The sequence below is a fragment of the Oreochromis aureus genome, linkage group 5 (genome assembly GCF_013358895.1).
Source record: "Oreochromis aureus strain Israel breed Guangdong linkage group 5, ZZ_aureus, whole genome shotgun sequence".
NCBI classification, from domain to species: Eukaryota; Metazoa; Chordata; class Actinopteri; order Cichliformes; family Cichlidae; genus Oreochromis; species Oreochromis aureus.
The window spans coordinates 16650201-16671774 of NC_052946.1; the positions used below are offsets into that span (position 1 = coordinate 16650201).

Sequence of the window (21574 nt, forward strand, 5' to 3'; positions counted from 1 at the left end):
TTCCATGCAAAATCACCTACCTAACACAGTTTTTTCTTTTTAAAAATTTAGCATATTTAATGAAGCCGTGCCAAATTTTGACCGCACACTAAAGTTCCAGAGATGCAGATGCCCAAAGTATACTCAAGGGATCTAATATTACACTGCTCTATTTTTGGCTTGATTTTGGAAAAGCTTTTCCCATGTGCATGTAGGGTTTGCCTGATGATAATTCCCAAAATGTGGGATTTGGTCATCCCTGACTGATTACTGTGAGTAGTCTTGTCTCAACACAATTTGGGAGAGAAAATCAATTAATCCCAAATTAACACTCCTCTATCAAACACAACCAACCTTTGAAAAAGGTACCGCAGCTTTGGAGAAAATGACTTGTGTAAGAATGACATGACAACCTGACTGGTATGGTGCCATGGATAAGTTGCAGGGCAGTGAGTCCCTGATATCAACCCCATGGAAAATTGTGTGTGACAGACATCGCAGTCCTCCTCCACAGACTCAGGAGCATCTATGGGTGGCACTGACTGGAGAGTGGGCTGAAATCCCACAGAATGGTTTTCAGAGCTTGTACTTGTCCATGAGGAAGACACTTACTTCCAAAATCAGTGAAGATAGGGGGGACACTAACTACCCTGCAGTTTTATCGCTTCAACAGTGTATGTTGCTCATGTTACACTGGTGGTTGCTGGTATTTAATTGAATGTGTGTGGCACAGTGTAAGGGGGGAAAGTACTGATATCCTTGATACTTGGAAAAATGATTTTTGGGGGCGGGGGTTTGGATAAAGTTATAAGTGTCATATCGTCATGTGGGATATTTGGTTGAATAAAACAAAACATAATAAGATGTTAAGATTTTCATATAGTGGATGTGTTTGACAAGCCACAGAGAATATTCATTATTCATCGATGTGGCAAAGAAGGGTATGCAGAGGGTTGGTATGACAGGGAAGGATGACAGGGATAGGGAAAGCTCGAGGCTCTGTGGCGCAATGGATAGCGCATTGGACTTCTAGTGGATCCTTTCAGATGCAATTCAAAGGTTGTGGGTTCGAGTCCCACCAGAGTCGCTAATTTAAAGGGGAAAGATCAAGGCAGATGATCTGCTGTGCTTACAAAGAGCAGCCCGAAGAATTAATGATAAAAATAACTGTTGGATGCAGCCATAGCTTTACTAGAGACCCGTGACCAAAGGATTTTTCGTGATGAAAAGGAAACAAAGAAAGAAATAAACCTGCAGTTTATCATCCAGTCATGATACATGTATTTTTCTTTAACAATATCAACAAGCTGACATGTAGAAGTATAAAAATAAAAATAATGAAATATCTGATAAAATAATAAGTATTAATTCACTATTTAAAAGCACCAATAATGTATACTTTGAATATATTTAAGTTTGTTTTATACCCGCTGCATTTCAGACCGCAATCTCAGATGTGCACTGCTTTTGGCATATGCGTGTTACATTTCAAAGTAAAAGCCTGTCGTAGTCTTACATCTACAGTACGTACTAGCTTGGTGCAACATGGGGGAAAAAAGCACTTTCTGTGAAGTTACGGGTTTTCTTTTTTCTTTTCTGTTGCGATAAATAAAAATGAGAAGAAAGAAATAAAATAAATATTAAAAAAAATGAACATTAATACTAAAACATTTTTAACAACATTTTTATGGTGTCTATGACAAAAACGACCGGAAGTTAAAAGCAGCTGCCCTCCCGCATCGAGAACATCCGGTTTTCTTACCAACAAAAATAGACCTTAGTGCCAGTAAGCATGTCTCCCACCGAGGATGAAGACGACCCGTTTCCTGTAGATGACTGTCTGTTCACAGAAACGTTTTCTCTGGACTCCGTGTACACGCTGATGGGAGAGGAGGTGAAGATCAGACAGCTGTTCGGTGCGGACCTCGGCGTGGCTGCACCGGTCTGGGAGGCTGTAAGGAGCAGACAGGCACTCACTTTATTTAGATGATCTTCGTAACCTGGGCTTTGTGCAGTGATGAATCTGTGTGTGTGTCTGTGTATGCACGCAGGCGTTACACCTGTGCCGTTACTTGGAGGATCAGTCTGTGGAGCTGAGGGGAAAGCGGGTCATAGAGCTGGGAGCAGGCACCGGTGTGGTCGGTATTGTGGCAGCTCGCTTGGGTAAACTTGGAGTTTGTAAAATAACTCGTGTAACTAATGTTAAGTACAATGTCTCTCGGAGTGGGATTCTCATGTGGCTCAGTGTCACATTATGCCCCCACACATGTGCAGCTGCTTCTGAACCACATGGTGTTCACTTTCAAGTTCACTTACTCGCGTGTTTATTTTTGTGTGTATATAAATAGCATCTTCCGCAGTGTAAAACATGATTGAATCCATGATAACTCCTACCTGCGCTGTTGTTGTCGCCGAAATAGCTCAGTTGGGAGAGCGTTAGACTGAAGATCTAAAGGTCCCTGGTTCGATCCCGGGTTTCGGCAGTGTGAAGGGTTGTTTTCCCATAATTTTGTTGTATACTGACAATAAAATGCTATTCTAATAAGTATTTAAAAGGCATTGTTTGGTGGGAAATTAAAATAAAGCCCAATAAATAAAAGCCACAAACACTTCTTCTTTGGATTGCCTATATCTTTAATGGCCCGTTAATATTCAAAGCATTCTAAAAGGGATAAATCCATCCATTCATGCTTCCTGCACCACTCTTCCAGTCTGAGCTGATACCTGGCATTGTCATCGTGGAATATGCCCGTGCCCCCTGGGAAAAAAAACAAAAACCTGGTCAATAAGTATATTTAGGTGGTCAACTCCTCTCATTTTTCACTAAATATAAACCTGATCAAGTGAAGCAAACACCTGATCATAACACTGTCAAAACTGGCTGGTACGGTAGACACTAGGCCTGATGATGCACCACTTTATCCACCTGTCTTCTTATCATGTTGCAGCCATCAAATCTGGACTCATCAGACCACATGACCCTTTTCAATTGCTCCATTGTGCAGATAGAAATGCTTTTACTTTTACTATTAACATAGTTATGAAATTTCACCAAATGTGTAAGTGATCTCTATTTAAACTCAGAAACCACTTATCAGTTAGGGTTAAATACCCTCTTGCAAGCCCATATTAATCACAGAAATAATGCTCCAAAGGAAGGCTCCTTATCTCCTTATCGCTTAGCTTAGCTTAGCTTAGTTAAATCCAAGTCATTACTCATTTGGGGGGCAGGCAGTGTTTTGATTACAGCTACACATTAGTAGCTTTTAATTTGTAGTCAGAAAACTGACTACAGAAAACAAGCAATTAGTTAAAAAAGAACACTTTAACAGGTTTGTTCCATGTGTGTTATTTCACATGCTCATGTATTTAATTTCTTCTGATCTTAATTTAAGACTTTGATCAGCAGCATGTGGGATCAGGCTTTCATCCCTCTTCTTTCAGGAGCAGAGGTGACTCTCACAGACCTTCCTTTGGCTCTTCCACAGCTTGATGCTAATGTCTCTGCTAACAAGCCTTCCAGCGGCTGGCCTTCTCTCCCTCCCACTGTGCTCCCTCTGTCCTGGGGTGAGGATCACATGAACTTCTCCTCTGACTGGGACCTGGTGCTCTGTGCTGATATCATTTACCTGCAAGAGACATACCTCCCGCTAGTGGAGACACTAGCTCACCTGTGCAGTAAAGGAGCCGCAGCGTATCTCTCATCCAAAATGCGAGATGAGCACGAAACGGCAGCTTTCTATGAGAAGCATCTACCGAGCAGATTCAATGTGGAGCTTGTGCACCGAGATGACAAACAAAACAATAATATCTACAGGGCGTCTTTAAGAACAGGCCAGTGACGCCAGGAGGGACGGCCTACTGCTTTTTATAAATAAATAAAATTATGAGTTTATGTCTGTTATTTAAATTATTTTGAGCTTCACATCCTACTACTGTAGCACCTATAAATGCTAAAGCTATTTTAAATGAATTTAAATTAAATTATATTATTTTTATTTATTTCTAAACAGTTACACATGTCATTTGTCTTTAATTAAAAGCGAATGTATTCAGAATGTGTCCTGTGATTTTTGAGATTTGGGGAAAAAATGAAATTCAGAACTTTAATGACATACAAGCACAGACATATACAGACACTATGAATGCATTTTATAAGACAAAAAAGCATGATTTTATATAAATCAGCCTTGAGTTTTGTCCGATTGGAAATTCAATCATTGGACTGAAGTGTTTTCACCATGTTTTCAGTGAGATGAAGATCAGGTCTGAAGTTACAGTTCTTCTTTTTTCACCTTTAACCATTGCTGCCGTACGCATCATCAAGATGAGCTTGATGATGCGTTTCCAGAACTGTTATTTCAAAAATTCGTATTTCTTTTTAATATTTCTGATTATCCTCTGGTTGGAAAACACTTTGACGTCTCACAGGTTCATGTTGTCAGTACAGGGTGCACAGCAGCATCTTCACCTTGAAAACAGTCACAGATTTAAAAGCCCTGAAAACCATGTTTGTTTATAGAGTGCTTACTATTGGTGATTTTGACATGAATTAATACCTTCTTCCAGAGTAATTCTTTCCTTGAGACATTTTGGTAATTAATAGTTTGAATGTATGTATTGAATGGTTAAATTGTCGTTAAGTTTAGATTTTTTATCACACCTTTAATTTTAATAGTTGCTGATTTAGTCATGAATATTCTGTGTGGTTATAACAGGGAAGTCAAAAAAGCTTTAAACCAGCTATCACATCCTTCCCTCCCTCCCAGTGCAGTGGATAAAAAAACTTCCTTATACCTTAAAATCTCCAAAAGCAACATTTCTTCAAGAAATCACTCCCCCTTCATTAGGTATACCTTACTTCTACTGACTTGGACCCCCTTTTGTTTTAAGAACAGGGTGCTAGAAATAATCCTCAGAGATTTGGGTCCATATTAAGATGATAGGTGACCCTATGCAATATGTAGCATCAGTTTCCTGTTCATAGCTGACAGGAGTGGTCCCCGGTGTGGTCTCCTGCTGCTGGAGCCCATCTCCTCCACGGCTGGATGTGTTGACCATTCTCTAGTTGTGTAGGAAAATCCCAACAGATCAGCAGTTACTGAAATACTCAGACCAGCCTGTCTGACATCAACAATTATACCATGTTCAAACTCAAATCACCTCTCCGATCATTCTGAATATTAGTTTGGACTTGAGCAGGTTGTTTTGAACACATCTACACTGAGTTGCTCCCATTGCGATTTGCTGATTAGACATTGCATTAACAAGCAGTGGAACAGGTGTGTCTACCTATGTGGCCTGATGGCTGACCTCAGATAATTGCCTAGTTTGTTGTTGTTTGTATCTTACTGTCATTTTGATTACTATTGACATGTTTTCTGTATAATTTTATATAAAAAGATAACTGAGAATAACAACAGGATCCATACTATTTGCAGTAATTACTACAGTGTTTTTATTTTTGGATCCCATCTTTGTTTTTGTTGCAATAAATAAGGTCTTAACTGGGCATGGAAACATTCACCATGTGATATATGATTGCTGACAATAAATACAGCACTGGTTTTATTGAATTCTCTAAAATCCAAAATAAACCTCACTCCAAGCTCTTCTGTCAACACCAAACGCCCGCCCTTCCCGCAGCCTGCTGTCTGCCCATCTTTCATCCCCTCTCTGCTGCACTCTGCTGATGTACAGATTTTCTGTTCAGGAAAGGAAAGCCTGTTTGTTACGCTGGAGAGTTTCAAAGAAAGGGAGACGACCCAACGGCTGCCCGTCCCTCTCGGTGCCACAATTCAGCCGACAAAACAACAGATCCCTATCTCCATGCAGAGTCTGCTCACCCTCACGCCCCAGCACCTCCCACGCGACTGTGCACATAGCTGGTTTGGTTGATATTGACTGTTGCAAGAAACCTGCATGCTGCAAGGAAGTGATGTTGTAGAGACGGATAAGAAAATGTGCGATTTGCATAAGATCTGAATTAGTCCATGAGAACTTTATTGCCCACCTTATTTTTCATTAAAAGTAGATGAAGCCACTATATGTCAGCACTGATTTGGCTGTTATCAGTCAGTCACTGTTAATAAGGTAGAGTAACATTAAAAGTATTTTGACCTGACGCTTGTATTCAATTTGAGAAGCATTAGCATTAAATTTTACAAGCTTTACACCCAAATACATCTTAGTTAAAGAAACTTTTGAAAGTTGTGACTCACACTATGCCTTCCCTTTAAATTTGAGTGAATTTTATAAGAAGATGATGGAGCCAGAGATTCTAGTTCTTCTAAAGCAGCTGATTAAAAACTTCCTCAGTGGTATTTAAACTGTATGTTGGCTGGTTGAAAAGAGGATGGGCTTTCATTGTCAGTGGCAATGAAGTTGTGTGTGTGTGTGTGTGTGTGTGTGTGTGTGTGTGTGTGTGTGTGTGTGTGTGTGTGTGTGTGTGTGTGTGTGTGTGTGTGGCAGAAGAGTGGGAGGGGTGCTGGAAACCACTGTCCTTTTAAAACAAGTTGTCCTGTTTGGACTTCATTAGACCTTGTGTCACTTCATGAGCAGCCAGGACAAGAATTAAAAGCAGGTACGTGTTTACATGCTTTTAATCCTTTCATTTAAGGCGATCTAAGTAAATAGATGTAATATATTTTTAAGTTTGGGGTTTTTTGGGGTGTTTTTTTTTTTTTTTTTAAGTTTCATTCTTCAGATCTGTGGATGAGACCAAATGATGGAGTTCTGGCCTGAGAATCAGGGGCAGTCCCATCTGTACTCCAAATATGGTACCGTTCCTGGGAGAAACTATACACACAAGTGAGTTGGATGCCATGTAAATCGCTTGGGCCAGTATAATCTTTGTATTTATCACTGCTTGTTTGGCAAATTTACATTTGAGGTGCACAAAAATATTAATTAACTGCTGGCTGACAAAAAGTATTTGTTTTGCCTGCTCTGAAAGATTATCCAGCTCCCCACTACCTCCAACACTCTGCAAAAAGCCCTGAAAGATGGGAATATTGTTCCGCATAACCCTACAGAAAATTTTGTGTTATCTATTAAATGTAACCATATAGAATGTGAAATGATATAATCTTGTTAAATTTTGCTCGCATTTCTCTACTATTCTACTCCCAGCTATCACGACAGACATCAGCCAGCCCATTATCCACTGTACTATGGTGAGCAGCAGGATCAAAGCAGGGAGTCCACATACTGGACTGTACCAGGATCAAGAACAGCAGGAGCTCTACATGAGTACACCAACTGGACGGACCCAGAGCTCACTGCCCCTCCCTCTTCCTCCCATTTTCCTTTCATTCTGGGACGCCCCACTCAGCACCACCAAGATCTGGGAGAGTACCAGCTCCAAGAAGGCAGACACAGAGAGTGGAAAGCAGCCCATCGACCCTTGAGGGATCATGACAGAGGATTTCTAAGGGAAGGGTGGCAGAGGAGGTGGGACCCCTGTAGCTCTGTACGCTACAACAGAGAAGTTTCTGCCAAGAGGAGCGACAGCAGCTATCGAGAGCTGGAGGCCTGGGCGGCTCGCTACAGTCACTCCCTGCCAAGAAGAAGGCGTATAGAAGCAGAATTAAGGGGATCCTCACAGGGGCTGGTGGAGAGCACCAGGATAGGTTCGGATCCCCAACATGTCAGACAACCTGGACTGTGGGACAGAGGAGGCAGACAGCAAACTTCCACTTACTATCCATCACAAGCTCCCGCCCCTGATGCAAGCAACGTGCTGGACATGAAGGAAAATGCAAGCTACCAAAGGAAGATATTTAACCAACCTCCTGGCTATATTGCTCCTCCTCCCTACGACAGCCCACATAAAATTTCACCTGTGACACACAGCAGTGACACGGTCTGGGAGCAGGACACCAAGAAGCAACACTGCTACTCGCAGCCCACACGCAGAAACCAGCATGTGTCTGCAGAGTTGCAAGATAAGAGCAAGGGAGAGAAAGAAGAACTGGCAAATTTGGATGAAAGAAAAACCTGCCCAAAGTTTGAAGGATTGAAACGCCAAAGATTTGAAGCAGATGCTTTACAGGCGGTTTGCCCCATCCGTGTCCAGCAGACACACATACAGAATGACGGCACGCTGCCTCTGCAACATCAACAAGGGTTTCAGAATTCAGAAATAAACAGAGAAACTTCCTCAAAGGTCATTGAAGGAAGGAAATTCAGGCTAAGCAAAAAGACAGGAGGGATGACAATATTCTGTTTGGTTTCTCGAATAGCCGGCCCCACCGAAACCCCATCTCTGCCCATTTGGAACTCCAAAACAAACACTGAACACACAGACGAAAGAGAGGCTTCTAAACCTCTGGAAGCCACAGCTGAAGCTAATCTAAAACTTCCAGACGAAGTGGACTTCAAATCGCCAACTCTCGCAGAGCAGTCAGATGACGGTGCTGGAAGAAAACAGAGAGAGACGCCACCCTGCACAGAGAAGGACATAGTTGAAGATAATCAAGCAAAGAAAGCAGAAGCCGATGTTGTTCCCCCCAAAAAAGAAAATGCAAATGATGTCTGCAGACAGGGGGGTCAGTCAGTGCAGCCGGTGTCAGTAAAATATCCTTTATGGAGGGAGCCTAGTTTCACAAGCAGAGCTGAAACTGAGAGTCCCCCCACATGCTGTTTGAAAGGAAACAGCGAGGATAAACAGTCAGATGATTGTGTTAATGTAAGCAGTCCTCCAGTAGATACTGAAGTAAGGAAGCTGGACAACCAGGAGGACGCTGAGGACAGTAAAAGCCTGCTGGTTAATGACACAACCTGTGTTGTTGTCAAAATGGAACAGATTCCTTCGCCTACAAAAGAGCGCGTTCACTTTTTAAGCACCGCAGCGCTCGCTGAAGAGAGTCAGCTCGATGCTCAAGCGATTATTTCTCCTGAACTAAACCGTCAGCTAAATCAACATGTCACAACTGATGAGAGCACAGAAGAAGCCTCCTCCTGCCAGACTGAAAAACCTGAGACTGATGTGGACTCAACACTTTTGGAGGAAGAGGAAGGCAAACAAGAAAGTTTAATCTCTTTGCCTTGCTTACTTTCATCTCAGGTTTCTGAAAGAGAAACCTTAGAGGAGCGTGCAGAACGAATACTAGGGATCCCTCTACACGACTGCATCACTGAACCTGAAGCTGTCACGTCATTGGTTGAGTCGTCTGTAGAGGAGCAGGACGAGGAGGGCGAACCGTCTCCACTTAAAACAGATACTGAAGATGCTTTTAAAGAAACTCTGGAGGACGCAGCAGAGGATGAACCGTCTCAGAATCACTTGGAGGATCACCAAACTGAGGACAGCGTGTGTTTAAAAGACCACAATGACTCCAGAGATCAGGTGGCAAGTGAAAATGGTGGTGACTTTGTAGGATCTCAGGACCAAGCATCAGACAGGCATGAAAGGAGTGACACAAATGTCCCGCTCGAAACAGGCAACAAAACTTTAAGTGAAACTGAAAAGACTGAGGATGGTCTGCTTGAATCCACTGATGAAAAGGATACAAGTGAACATGGTCGGGAAGACGATCATGAGACTCAGCCTCCTGACCCCTCTGACTCTCTTTCACTAATACCTTCTGATCATCACTCTCCCTCAAATATCTCAGAGTCAAACACAGAGGAAGAGCCTGATCCTGAATTGGCTGCTCTTAATACTGCAGACATTGCACTTCCTCCTGCAACCTCATCCCCTTCTCCATCGCAACAGCTGTCATCCTTTTCACTGGATGGTGAGTCTTCCTCACTATCCAGTCCCCACGCAGATTCCCAATGTCTTCTTCCTCCTCTTGTTTTAACTGATCAACCAGCTGTAGAAACATCTGGCCCTGAGGAGGAAGAGGCACAAACATTACATGTAACTCAAAGTGAGCTCATTAATGAGCCGGAGGTGCTGATGTCACAGGAACAGCATGAATGTGGTCAACTGGATGATACTGCCTGCGTCAATGATGAACAACAAAATAATGGAGCTGACAAGGAGTCGATCAGGCCTTTGGAAGAAAACGACATCAACAGTTTGCAGCAAAATCTTGAAAGTGTCCAAACTGAGGGTGTTTTGTGCTTAAAGGAGAGTCATGTGAGTGAAGAACAACCTGAAGAAGGCCTTCCAGCAGAGTCGTCTGAAGTAGATGAAGAATGTGAGGAAAATGCAGGTCAAACAGAGGCCAAAGTCCTTCAACAACAACTTGATTGTGGCCAAGATGAGGATGTTTTTTGTATAAAAGAGAGTCACATGACTGAAAATGAGTTACAGATGAACTCAGATGAACTTCCTGTAGACATTAGGGAACAGATATTGTGCAAAAACAACTCTTCAGACTCTCAAAGTGAAACAGAGATTGAAATTTTGCAGGATGTTGACCCACAGACTGATCTGTCTAATTCTTCTCCTCCCTTGGCTGCAGACTGCGAGGTGTCTCTGTCACCTTTAGATGAGCTCTTCCTCCCTCAGCTTCCCTCTCCTCCACAGCCAACGTTTGAGTGCGAGTGTGTTTCTCTTTTGGATACATCACCCCTACATCCTGACACTGCTGCTGCTGTTGGCATCCCGGAATCTCTCCCTCCTCCAGTTTCCCCAGAGGCTTCACCCTCCTCTTTCTCTGAATCACCCCCTGTCCTGCCTCCAAGCTCTACTCCTCCTTACGAAGAGGAAATTTTGACTCTCTCCCCTGACTTTCTCCAATCTGAGGCGCACAAACAAGCGTTACAGTATCCAAATTCGCTGTGGGATGTGGTAAACCGCATTAGAAAGCACACAGCACCTGACTCTGAGAATGAAGAGGAAGAGGTGACCGAGTTGTGGGATCCAGAGAACTTAGGCGAGAACGTGGCCGCAGATACGACCTCTGAAAAGGTTGCTTTTGATGAAGTCGAGCAACAGGTTTCAGAGGAGTGTGCAGAGGTGGGAGACATCCAGCATGATCACAAAGACGTACGAGGGGACACAGAAGAAGACACGCTGTCCTGCAGCAGCACCAGCAGCCACGGCTCTGGAGACACTGTTATTGGAGCAGATGAGAACGAAGCAGAGGAAATAGCATGTGACGCAGAGATGGAGCACAGAACCGAGAAAGAGAGTGAGGTGTTTAAGACAGCTGAAGAAGAGCTGCATTACTCTAGTGAAGTAAACAACGAGGCTGAGGGAGGAAAAGAGGAGGAGGAAGATGAGGCAGACACAAACGAGCCTTGTTTGAGTTCGGAGTGTGCAGCAGAGATCGTGGAAACTGAGGTCGAGTGCGAGGTTATAGAGCTCTGACATAACAATAATCAAAGAGCTGGTCCAAGGCGTTAAACACGCAGTCAAACATAAATTTGTATTTCTATTACATTTCACAGCAGACATTTTCAGAAACAGATGTTTTTTTTCTTTATTTCGGCATCACCTTAGAGATTTTAGTTTGGATGTCTGGGGACCACTGTTACAGAGACCCCTCTATTTGACAAAAATATTTAAAAGCTCTTTATTTAGGCTATTTTACTACAGTTTACCTTTAAAGGATTTTACATTTTATTGTACTTTTTCTTGTCTGTGTCTATTTCCAGAGATAGCTTTGTGCAGTTGTGAGAAAACGAAAATAGTCATAAGCAAACACTGTAAAATTTGGTGATTTAAAAGGAGTGGTTTTATGGTAATAATTGAGTCATAACAGAGGTGTGTAGTGAATGTAAATAGACATGGAGTGCATAAAAAAACTAAGATGTTTAGGTTGTTTCCTTTAAAGATTTCTGAGGTCTTTAAAGGAAGACGGGGAAGAGGAGAGCTTTTCCTTCCTGAAATATTTTTCTATGGCTACAAAAACATAAATTCAAACGTTTGCATTTTTACTGCAACTAGATAAACTTGTGAAGTTTGATTGTGTGATGTGAATAAAATTTCTGAAACAGCTACTAAATGGATCGACTGATTACCTTTTTCCAAGGTCAGAAAATCTTTCATGATCTTTATTCAGGTTTATATTCCGAGGCTACTAACCGGAGCCATTTTTAACCACTAATCCCTGTGTCTGTGTGTGTTTTAATTATAGGTATTAAAACTTTAAATAATAATAACTGCTTTTTTTTTTTTTTTTTTTTTTTAAAGACAAATAGTTCAGGAACTGCTTTCATGGTTATTGTGTGTTCCCAAATTTCAACACTATTTAAGCTCAAACTGTATGTGAGTTATATGCAGTCAAACAGATGATTATCATCAAAATTCAAGGGAAAATTAAGGATAAGATCATCCTTGAAACAAAGTTGATGTTGAAAGGATCGAGTAGTGCTGATGTGGTAAAAAAGAAAAAAAAACATTTCCATTGACTGAAGACAAAACAAAGTCAGAAAATGTACAAATTTTATATTAAAAAGACATCTCAGGAGAATGATCACAAAACGGAAAATTCATTTTCACACAATGACACCAAAAATACTTCCTGATCTTTCTACTGTGGCTGTACAGCACTGGTGTACTTACACTGCTGCCTACAGCACACTCTAGTGGGGTTATGCAGGAGGTCAGTTTTATTACAAAGCCAGGAAATCTAAACTTTGCTACCATCTCAATTCTCGAGCTCAAGTAAATCACAGCTGGTTTCGGTAGCGTTTAACTCCGAGGTAATGTGAAACAATGAGCAAAGAAGTTTCGTGTGGACGAGCATGTGAGGATAATCGTTCTGCTCTGTCAGCAGCATGTGAGAGGTTTTAACTTGAGAAGATGCAGGCAGTTTATTTAGCAGTAGGAGTGTTTTAAAGTCACTGGAGGTTAAGCAGTAAATTAATGCACAGGAAGGCAATGTGGATACTAATTGTGCAAATGTTGTGTACTTCAACACCTGAAGACATTTGTTGTAATAATCCAACAGATTAACCACACTGAGTCTTTTAGCCAAATTAATTTAGGAGAAATAAAACATACTGCTGAGAGCACGCTGCTGTTGGACGGGGTAAACTACCTGGGAAATGTTTGTTTGGTGATGAAGCCACATTATCGCTTGAACTACAGTGAAACCGTATCTGAAGTTATTTTTACATGATGCACTTTTAAAATCATGGCCCTTAACTTTTCGTTTTACCTGAACGAGTATCTCATGGAGGAATTAAAGAAGGAGAATCAAACTGGTATCGGTTAATCCTGTGATCATGGACAGTTAAATAAATACTGATGAGCATGAAAAACTCTTCTAAAGCTTGAACTTGAAAGTGACACTTATCATTATATAGCAGTTTAATTTAAGAGCAGGCCAACTTCTTTCAGCCTCACTTTGATTCAACTTCAGGAGAGTTTTTCCATCATGCGTGAATGAGTGCTTGAGGACCACCCAACCAAATTTAGTCATATCTCCACATAAAGTCCAAATTCATTTTTACAGCTTCACAGTTTTTATCCAGAGAAGACCAATAAGAGCCTTTTTAATAACTTACAGTATCACATAAAATGAGATATTAACCCCAAAAAAGAAAAAAAAGAGTAGCAGAGTGGTCCTCACAGTCTCCATGATCACAGGAGTAATGCTTTTTGTTTTTTATTTCTTATCACAAGGATTTTTATACAGCTTGTCCCACTACCCTGACACAAACAGGTGATAAGTGGCAACTGAAAACACTACAGCACCCAGAAGTCTACATTTGAGCTGATGAGAGACGGTCGCTACGACGAGAGGACATCAAAGCTCATCGTGGGTCAGTTTTAGAGCGTGGTCACAGAGGTCTGCGGGACACACAGCACAGAAAACACAGTGAATTAACAGCTGAGCGCATGGGGAACAACAGAACAGAAAGAAATGTTTGCAGGTTGATGGATTTGGTCTCAACCTACCTGTCCTTTTGCTGCAGAGTTTGTCTTTAACGTTGTCCGTTTCATGAGCGAAGAATTCGATGATTTCATCCTCGTGCTGTTCCACTATTGTTTCACACTGAACAACAAAGGAAAAATACACACTTAAACCACACCCTTTGTCTGTTTTTCTGTGCATTTCCTTGAGTTGTGCTGGAGGTCTAAGTGGGAAAAACTATACTCACTGCAAACTTCAAGCTGGCTGTAACCCTTGAATCCAGCGAGGCCTCTGACAGGTCCATGGCCTCGCCGCTCCGAGACTTGATCCTGGCGTACGACTTCCTGTTTGTGGAGGGATCCGTGCGCTCGCCGTAGTCCCCCATCCTCTCGCATATGCTCTCCATCATCTCCAGGAGGTTTCCTTCTGAGCGTGCCAGAGGAACCTGGTGGTGTCAGAGTTCAGAAGTTATTTTTATTGCCAACCCACTGAAACTAACTGATATCTTTAAAATGAGATGATGGCCTTCAGAGGCAGGCGATGCTTTCTATAAAAGTTTGGCCCTGTTTTGTGGTCAACACTGTGTACTTATGATGTAGTCTACAGTGGGGGCTGAACCCAGACTACAACGTGGCTCTGCTACTGCAGCCTCACCTCTCTGATGGACTGACTCCCATCTGGATTGATCCTGAAAGATCCCGTCTGGATCATTTTCTTGGGGTCTATCTGGGAGATGGCCCACTCCATCTCGTCCACCAGAGCCCTGCAGGCTGAGGAGGGGAGGTGGAGTGTGGGTGCAGAAGTCAGACACCGATTAGATAAGGACTTTTCTTTGTGCGTGCGGCCGAGGCTGCGCGTCAAACCGGTTACTCACCTCCACATCTGAGGTCCTGTCCTTGTCTGGCCGCCTGGCTGGAGCTCAGGAGGAGACACGCAAGCAGGCAGTGTGTGAGCAGGAGAGCAGCTTCCCTCATTTTGCCTCTAAACGCGCACATTTCAGCATCACACAGGGAAACAAATAAGCAAAAAAAAACATTCAAGTAAGTCGGCCGGAAGGCTCTCAGTCACCGTTTGCTACAAAACCCTCTGCAGCTCAGCAGCCGGGTTACTAATACTGACACAGAGATGCACTTTATTCCACTTTTCATTCAACTTACTGTGTCTGTGGGCCGCCAGGAGAACACCTTTACGCTTTTCCACGCTGTTGCATCGTATTCGGTGAAATGTGGTGACGTAGCAACCGGGCTGCTGCCGGGGGTACGTGGAGCGGGAGACAGCTCGTGCAGCGCCCCCATGTGGGCGGGAAGATCCCAGCTGGCGCTCTACTCTGCAGCCAGGGTCATTTGTGTTGGACCAAGAGTGTCAAACATAAGGCCCGGGGCCCAAAATCGGCCCGGCAGACTCCTATCCGGCCCACTGAAGGTTTTTTGCAGTTTTTGAAGGAAGTGTTATATTTTTGACATTTAATTGTGTTTTCATAAGTTTTACAACTTGTCCTGCTGTTAAGACTTCCATCAATGCCATACATATGATGCCAAAGTATTTAATTAATAGATAAACAATAACAATTAAAACCCAGTAAAATTCCTATTTTTTACTGGTTACAATCCGGTTGTTAAGTTCGATGTTACGGGTGACGTAGCTGACATTTCCGGGTCCAAATGCTCTTGAATAAACTAGAGATGGACCGATCCGATATTACATATCGGTATCAGTCCGATACTCTCTGAATGTTTGTGAAGCATTCCCACATTTAGCTTAACAACCGATATATGGAGCGACTGCCTCTTCTCTCTCCCTCCCTCTCCTGTTGCTACTTCAATCATGAAACTGATCAATGATCAGCTGATCATGGCCCACTTTGCACCAGAAAGAGGAAACCAGCGGCTGAACAACAGCAGCGCGTTTAAGCTTGATAAGCTGTTGTTAGAATTTATTTAATATTACTTTCTACACCAGGATCCTTTTCTACGTAGCTGACGGCTGGTAACTGTTCAGGGGCGGATCTAGCAAAGTTTAGCCAGGGGGGCCGATAGGGCATGAACAGGGAAAGGGGGGCACAAAGACATACTTTTCTTTCTTATTCTCATTTAAAATGTCTAGCTTAATAAAAAAATTATCTGAATCTTCCACCCAGTTTTAATCTGATGTAAAATGTATAGAAGTCCATTACTGTCAATAGTAAGTACTAAGTGTAATATATACCGTAGTAAGCTATAGTACTTTTTCCTTTGGGAAGGTACCATCTCTGCAGTCTGCAATTCTGTTGAAGAAAGATGTTTAATCTATTTAATTATTGTAGAAAAATAATTGATTTCTGTGCATTTTTTTTTACACATGCATTAAATTAAATTTGATTATGTCAATTAAACATCACGAGGCCGAGGGCAGGGGGTGGTTCCCTTTTTTTTTTTTGCTGGGAGTTGGCAACCCTATTAGTAAGGTTGTTTAATATTTCTGCTAAGTACTCTTTAAAATACCAGAATAGGGAGGATGGTGTAGGTTTAAGTTTATTAGATTGATCAGTATTCTTGAACTATGAAAAATTTTGGGTGCAGTGTATTTTTTGCATACAGGTATAACAGAATAGCTTTAGTGTTTTTTTGTTTGTTTTTTAAACTTGAGTATGAACTTATACAAAATGCAGCAAGATATTTAAAAAAAGTGTTTTATTGATTATAAAATACACTATATCGGATTCATATCGGTATCGGTAGACATCCAAATTTATGATATCGGTATCGGTATCGGACATAAAAAAGTGGTATCGTGCCATCTCTAGAATAAACAACGATGGCAGAACCAGTAACTTTGTTTACAATTACCTCCTTCTTTAGCAAGGCACCAATTAGGGTTAAAAGGGCCTTAATTCTTTCAACTCTAATAAAGTGGTCAGTGTATCTATTCTCCCAGGTGGTATTATTAGGCAGTAAAAAGAAGGCTTAGGGGTAAGCTAGCTAGCTGATGATTAAACATGATATGTTCTGTACTGGCTGATGTAGTTCATAAAACACACATGCATACAGCACTGCTATAACAGTGGAAGTAAACCAAGATGGAAATCTACAAAACAGGGAGATTTTGGAGAGTTAGTTATGTTAGCCAAGTTGAGATTATCTTCCTGCCCATTGGCTAGCTACAGTGGTACCGGTACACACAGCAGCACTGCCGGTGTTTGTTATAATGTGTGGGGTAAGCATTAATTTGCTTTCAATACGGGTGCATGTTGAGGGTCAGTCAGTGAGATTCAGCTCCCGTGAGTGTCTGATTGGCAAAGATAAGTGCCAGTGTTGATTTAGGTGGAGAAGAATGTGTCTCGCACTGACGTGGAACGTGTGTGAAAGCAAAAGAAATTGCTGCCAAGAGTGTCTGGGATGACACCATCAACTGCACAAGGTCACTCATTATTTAAAATTCTTTGTTCTAATTGTTTTCTTAATTTTATGTAAAGCATTGTGCTTTATATTGAGACACACATGTAGTCGTCATCAAAAAATGTCATTTAAGTGAACAGTCTTGAAGTGAATAGTCCTAAATAAATCCTGGGTATAGCATCTGACCTTGAAATTATTACTTGTTTAGATTACTACTTATTTTGATTACTAAGAAATATTTTTTATTTTTTCAGCTGGAATGAAAAGAGCTGTCACCCAGGAGGACAAAGAATGGGCACTGGCATCTCTATCAAAACATGGGCGTTTTACTGGGATGAGGTTGATTTTGAGTCCAGAAGGGCCTCGGGTAATTTGATATTTACCTTAATACATGGTATGAATTATAAGTGTATGTGAACTCTTGTAAACTACAGACATCAGACTGTCTGTCTTCACTATCCCCACTTTAATTTTAGATGTATTTTGTATATTCTATACTCTACTTTTTCTACTCTGTGGTCAAACATTCTTGGTCCCATTAAAACATTTTCACATTGTATTTGTTTTTCCTTTTGCTTTAAATCTAGACTTTACCAGCCAAGACATTTGATGGATTACTGAGGAACCTCAGTTTTGCCCAAGCAGAAGACAAGGCTTGCTATGTACTGGCATAACTGTGACTGCGGAAGAGAAGAAACAGGTTGAGGAAGCAACAGTTGGGCAAACAAAGAATGTATTGTGATTAAAAAAAAAAATTTAAAAAGGTGCCTTGAAATTAATTCTGTTAGGTGTTAAGCAAGAAGTTTGAGTGAACCGTCTCTCTTAATTTGTTTTTCTTAATAAAAGGGCAGCATATCACAAGAAGAGAATCATAGCCAGCAACTTAGGTTTGGTCCTGGGTACAGTCCAGCAGAGCTCATACCCTCCTTCCTTATTTAAGACTCTTGGCCAGTACAACCTAACAGAAGGATCTCAAGTAAGTTGTTAGTAAAAACGGGTCTGTGCTTCTAAGAATGCATTTATAACTAAGTGATATTCTCATCCCCAAAGGCAGCTGTACACTGACTGTACTGGTGCAGTTGTTGAGGAGAGGGGACTGTTTTTATCCAACAGTGGCCTGCTTGGCAGTTCTCCAGATGGGACAGTCTCTGATGACTCCATCATTGAGGTGAAATGCCCATGGTCAGCCAGAACCAAAACTGTCTTGCAGGCTGCAGAAAGGAAGGACTTTTTCCTACAACTGGATGAGGCAAGTGATTCCCTGGTATTAAAAAAGCATCACAACTACAGAGGAACCTACATGTCACAGGGACCAACAGCTGTCACTTTATTGTTTGGACTCCATGTGACTTTGTAATCTTGCCTGTTGATAGAGAACAAACTTGGGCTGTTAACATTGAAACTTTGGAAATATTCTTTTACCCAACAGTCTATCGCAGCTATGAATTTGTAAATATATTCAGATAAATTCTTAAAATTTTACAGTGTTGATTTTACCAAGAAAATGTTTTGGGCAAAAACTGTTCAGAAAACAAAGAGTAACACATTTATCTTGTAGTCCCTATTTGTAATGAAAATTATCGGCAAAACAAGTAAGCAGTAATCAGGAGGCTGGAATGAAACGAGCAATATAACAAACCATTGATGAAAAAAAACCAATTAGAGTACAATTAAACATTTTACCAATTACAACTGAAAATTCTCAACTTGAAACTATGCAACTAAGTTGTTGTTTTTTTTAATGATGTAACTTCCTGATTATATACACAAAACATTCCAGAACACTTAAAAGGTACAAACAATAAAAATAAACGTATTCAACAGTTGTACTGTCGGGTCCACAAGTATTTAGACAGTGACACCATGTAATTTTGCCTCTGCACTTTCACTGGTCTAATTCATTCAGTTTCATGGATAACAGGAGTTTGTAAATTTGTAAGACACACACATACTTTCAGTATCTTATTAATATTTTTTCTGTAGTGATGTGGGACGAGATCCAAAATTGAGAAACGTTTCAGTCTTTGAATTGAATGCGCTACATGTGCTCTTGCACAGGAGATCAGCCTGTTATTGTTCACTTCCTGCTGTGTGAACTGTCCGCTGACATGGAAAGACGGGGTGTTCAGAGAGACCCCCTCTGGGAGGATGTCCTGAATTGTGAAGTCTTTATCTGCAATGACCATGTCACCTGGTTGTAAATGTCGCAGTACTCCACAGTCAGCTGTTATGGCCTTATCTGAGGCTCTTCCACCGTACAAGTTGCTTGCAAAGGTTATTACACCATTTGGAGCCACACCAAGTAGAGCCTTTAGTATGATTCGTCCTTTGCGCTGGCTATACAAATGACTTTGTGTGCCAAGACTCTCTGTGCTAGAAACAGAAACTTCTGTGCTGTCAAGCACAATCCTGCAGTTAGGAAATGGCTGGAAGCAATCTGGAAGCGATGTCTGATTCTCGGCTCTTGAGGGGATGTTTTTTTCCAACATGCCAACATATAAAATGTCATACAGTGCACTAACAATTGTTGTGAAAATGTTTGTTACTGTGGCTGTGCTGCAGTTAAACCTTGTCGCAAGGTCTACATGGCCACAATTAAGTTTGAGCTTCATTAGGGTTAGCAATAACTGGTCCACTATGGGCAACATTTGGACTGTCCAACCAGAATGATATTTGAGCTCAAATTTGGAAAGAAGGGATTCTAAAAACAGGACAGTAGCAGCATCAGGCAATCCAGTATAGTACTGGACTCTTTCAGGATTGTCAGATATTTGACTGAACGAGAAAGTCTGTTTCTCTAATTCTTTTTTTAGCTTTTCATTCTCTTCTCTTAGCATGTCATTCTCAATCTTTAGCACCAGAAGACTGCTGGAATAGAAGCTTGCAGTAGCTGTCTGTGTCTCTGCATTGTTGGAATGATGTAGCTCATCTGATCTTTCACTCTGATTTTCACCACTAACTGGGACCTGTTCTTTTTCCTTTTTATGAACAGGGTGTTGTTCTTCGTCTGGGAAGTGAAAAGACTCCTCGTTCCATGCAAATCTTGTTGGCCCTGCAGCTTTTCCTTGAGGGAAATGCCAGCTGCAGACTCTTGAGTTGCAGTTTGGGGTGAAGTTATGACGCCTGTAGAAGTGTTTAAAAAGGGAGAGAGAAATTTTTCATCATATGGTAGCCCTCCATTCGTTATGTTTAACAGTGACCGTAATGATTCTAATCTTACAAAACTTTTCTCTTTTTTTGTATTATTCGCTTTTAAGCTTAACAGAAAGATACATGCTGACAAATTTAGCTTACAATTTGGGGGTTAAGTCTCTGTTTTGGTCATTAACTCTCACATAGGCTATGGATTTTAATGTGTTCTTACTATGAAGACATCATCGCTTTTTGGATGTCATTTTTATTCCTCCGAGAGTGGAAAGCTGTGTAGCTATAGCGAAGTTCACTCTTCGGAGAAATAGAAATGACATCCAGAACGCGGAGATATCTTCGTAATAAGAAAACATGATAAAATCCATAGCCTATGTAAGACTCGTAAAAGCCAGGGTGTTCTGGGAATCCATCCTACCGGTTGTTTCTGCGCATGTGCTGTGCACGCGCACAACACAAAATTAAGTGGCAAACCGTCCTAGCTTTGTGAATATGAGATAAAAGCATACTTTAAAGGATAAAATTAAGTGCCAAACCGTCCTGCCTTTATAAATATGAGCTACAAGCATCCTCTGATGGGTAAAATTAAGTGGCAAACCGTCATACATACATAAATTTATCCTGGAATTATTGTGTGAGAGCAGAAATGTGCATAAACTACGTAGGACGGTTTGCCAAAGTAGGATGGTTTGTCTTTTACTAGCGGGTTTTAATTGTTCAACGCTAGCTATATTAGCTAACTAAAGTAAGACCACACTTGCGCTTATCTTAGAAGTTTATTCATTCACTTAAAAATTGTAACGCACCTTATCACCTGCAGCCACTTCCTTTTCTCTTTCTCGTCACAAGGAAAGCGGTGAAATGACAAATTCATGTATTTTTTTGATTCAGATCGGTTAAAACAAAAAGGAACACAGCACTGCGGCATATTGAACACAGGAGTTTGGACCCGGAAACGGGATTTACGTCATCACTTAATGACCGATAGATTTTTATTTTATTTCATTTTATTAAGACAAGATAAGATAACCTTTATTAGTCCCACACGTGGGAAATTTGTTTTGTTACAGCAGAAAGTGGACAGTGCAAAGTTACATAGCAAAAATTAGAAAAACACTGGAATAGGATAAGAATAAGATACTGTACACAACTGTACACAATAGAATAGAATAAAATAAAATACTATATACAATAGAATAAAATAGAGTACAAATACTATATACAACTGAGTAAGATACAACGCTGTCAGAAAAAGAGTATTGCACTTAGTGTTATTGCTATTGCACGTGTGGATGTGTGTGTTTGGTCAGTTGT

The 21574-nt window shown here is 41.2% G+C and overlaps 3 protein-coding genes and 2 non-coding genes across 6 annotated transcripts; 3 read left to right on the top strand and 2 right to left on the bottom strand.

The window, feature by feature from the left end:
- Positions 1-974: 974 nt before the first annotated feature.
- On the top strand, positions 975-1066 carry trnar-ucu. The gene is given in 2 exon segments: positions 975-1011; positions 1031-1066. It is a non-coding gene; the product is annotated as a tRNA-Arg (tRNA).
- Positions 1067-1715: 649 nt separating this feature from the next.
- Positions 1716-4028, top strand: LOC116329887 (EEF1A lysine methyltransferase 3). 2 transcript variants are annotated; one of them, XM_031752010.2, is made up of 3 exons: positions 1716-1933; positions 2031-2142; positions 3424-4028. In XM_031752010.2, the coding sequence occupies exons 1-3, from the start codon at positions 1772-1774 to the stop codon at positions 3819-3821; spliced, it is 672 nt and encodes a 223-aa protein (XP_031607870.1). In that variant the 5' UTR covers positions 1716-1771; the 3' UTR covers positions 3822-4028. The 2 variants fall into 2 exon arrangements, with proteins under 2 accessions (XP_031607870.1, XP_039467933.1); XM_039611999.1 differs by having other exon boundaries at positions 3468-3605.
- trnaf-gaa lies at positions 2390-2462 on the top strand. The gene has a single exon. It is a non-coding gene; the product is annotated as a tRNA-Phe (tRNA).
- Positions 4029-12305: 8277 nt separating the features above from the next.
- Positions 12306-15030, bottom strand: cnpy2 (canopy FGF signaling regulator 2). Its single transcript, XM_031752037.2, has 6 exons — positions 14897-15030; positions 14614-14720; positions 14394-14509; positions 13987-14184; positions 13784-13880; positions 12306-13675 (listed from the first exon to the last, which is right to left on the bottom strand). The coding sequence occupies exons 2-6, from the start codon at positions 14711-14713 to the stop codon at positions 13632-13634; spliced, it is 555 nt and encodes a 184-aa protein (XP_031607897.1). The 5' UTR covers positions 14714-14720; positions 14897-15030; the 3' UTR covers positions 12306-13631.
- A 3380-nt stretch (positions 15031-18410) lies between these two features.
- Positions 18411-21196, bottom strand: LOC120440396. The gene is made up of 2 exons (XM_039612781.1): positions 21067-21196; positions 18411-20236 (listed from the first exon to the last, which is right to left on the bottom strand). The coding sequence occupies exons 1-2, from the start codon at positions 21186-21188 to the stop codon at positions 19012-19014; spliced, it is 1347 nt and encodes a 448-aa protein (XP_039468715.1). The 5' UTR covers positions 21189-21196; the 3' UTR covers positions 18411-19011.
- Between the last annotated feature and the right edge of the window lie 378 nt (positions 21197-21574).

Excerpts from the sequence above, each read along its gene's own strand:
- LOC116329887 (XM_031752010.2), top strand. The coding sequence starts at position 1,772 with ATGTCTCCCACCGAGGATGAAGACGACCCGTTTCCTGTAGATGACTGT. Across the intron at positions 1,934-2,030 it reads CTGCACCGGTCTGGGAGGCT|GCGTTACACCTGTGCCGTTA; the intron begins GTAAGGAGCAGA and ends GTATGCACGCAG. Across the intron at positions 2,143-3,423 it reads TATTGTGGCAGCTCGCTTGG|GAGCAGAGGTGACTCTCACA; the intron begins GTAAACTTGGAG and ends CTCTTCTTTCAG.
- cnpy2 (XM_031752037.2), bottom strand. The coding sequence starts at position 14,713 with ATGAGGGAAGCTGCTCTCCTGCTCACACACTGCCTGCTTGCGTGTCTC. Across the intron at positions 14,185-14,393 it reads GGAGTCAGTCCATCAGAGAG|GTTCCTCTGGCACGCTCAGA; the intron begins GTGAGGCTGCAG and ends TGACACCACCAG. Across the intron at positions 13,676-13,783 it reads ACTCTGCAGCAAAAGGACAG|ACCTCTGTGACCACGCTCTA; the intron begins GTAGGTTGAGAC and ends TGTGTCCCGCAG.
- LOC120440396 (XM_039612781.1), bottom strand. The coding sequence starts at position 21,188 with ATGCCGCAGTGCTGTGTTCCTTTTTGTTTTAACCGATCTGAATCAAAA. Across the intron at positions 20,237-21,066 it reads AAGTGGCTGCAGGTGATAAG|GCGTCATAACTTCACCCCAA; the intron begins GTGCGTTACAAT and ends ACACTTCTACAG.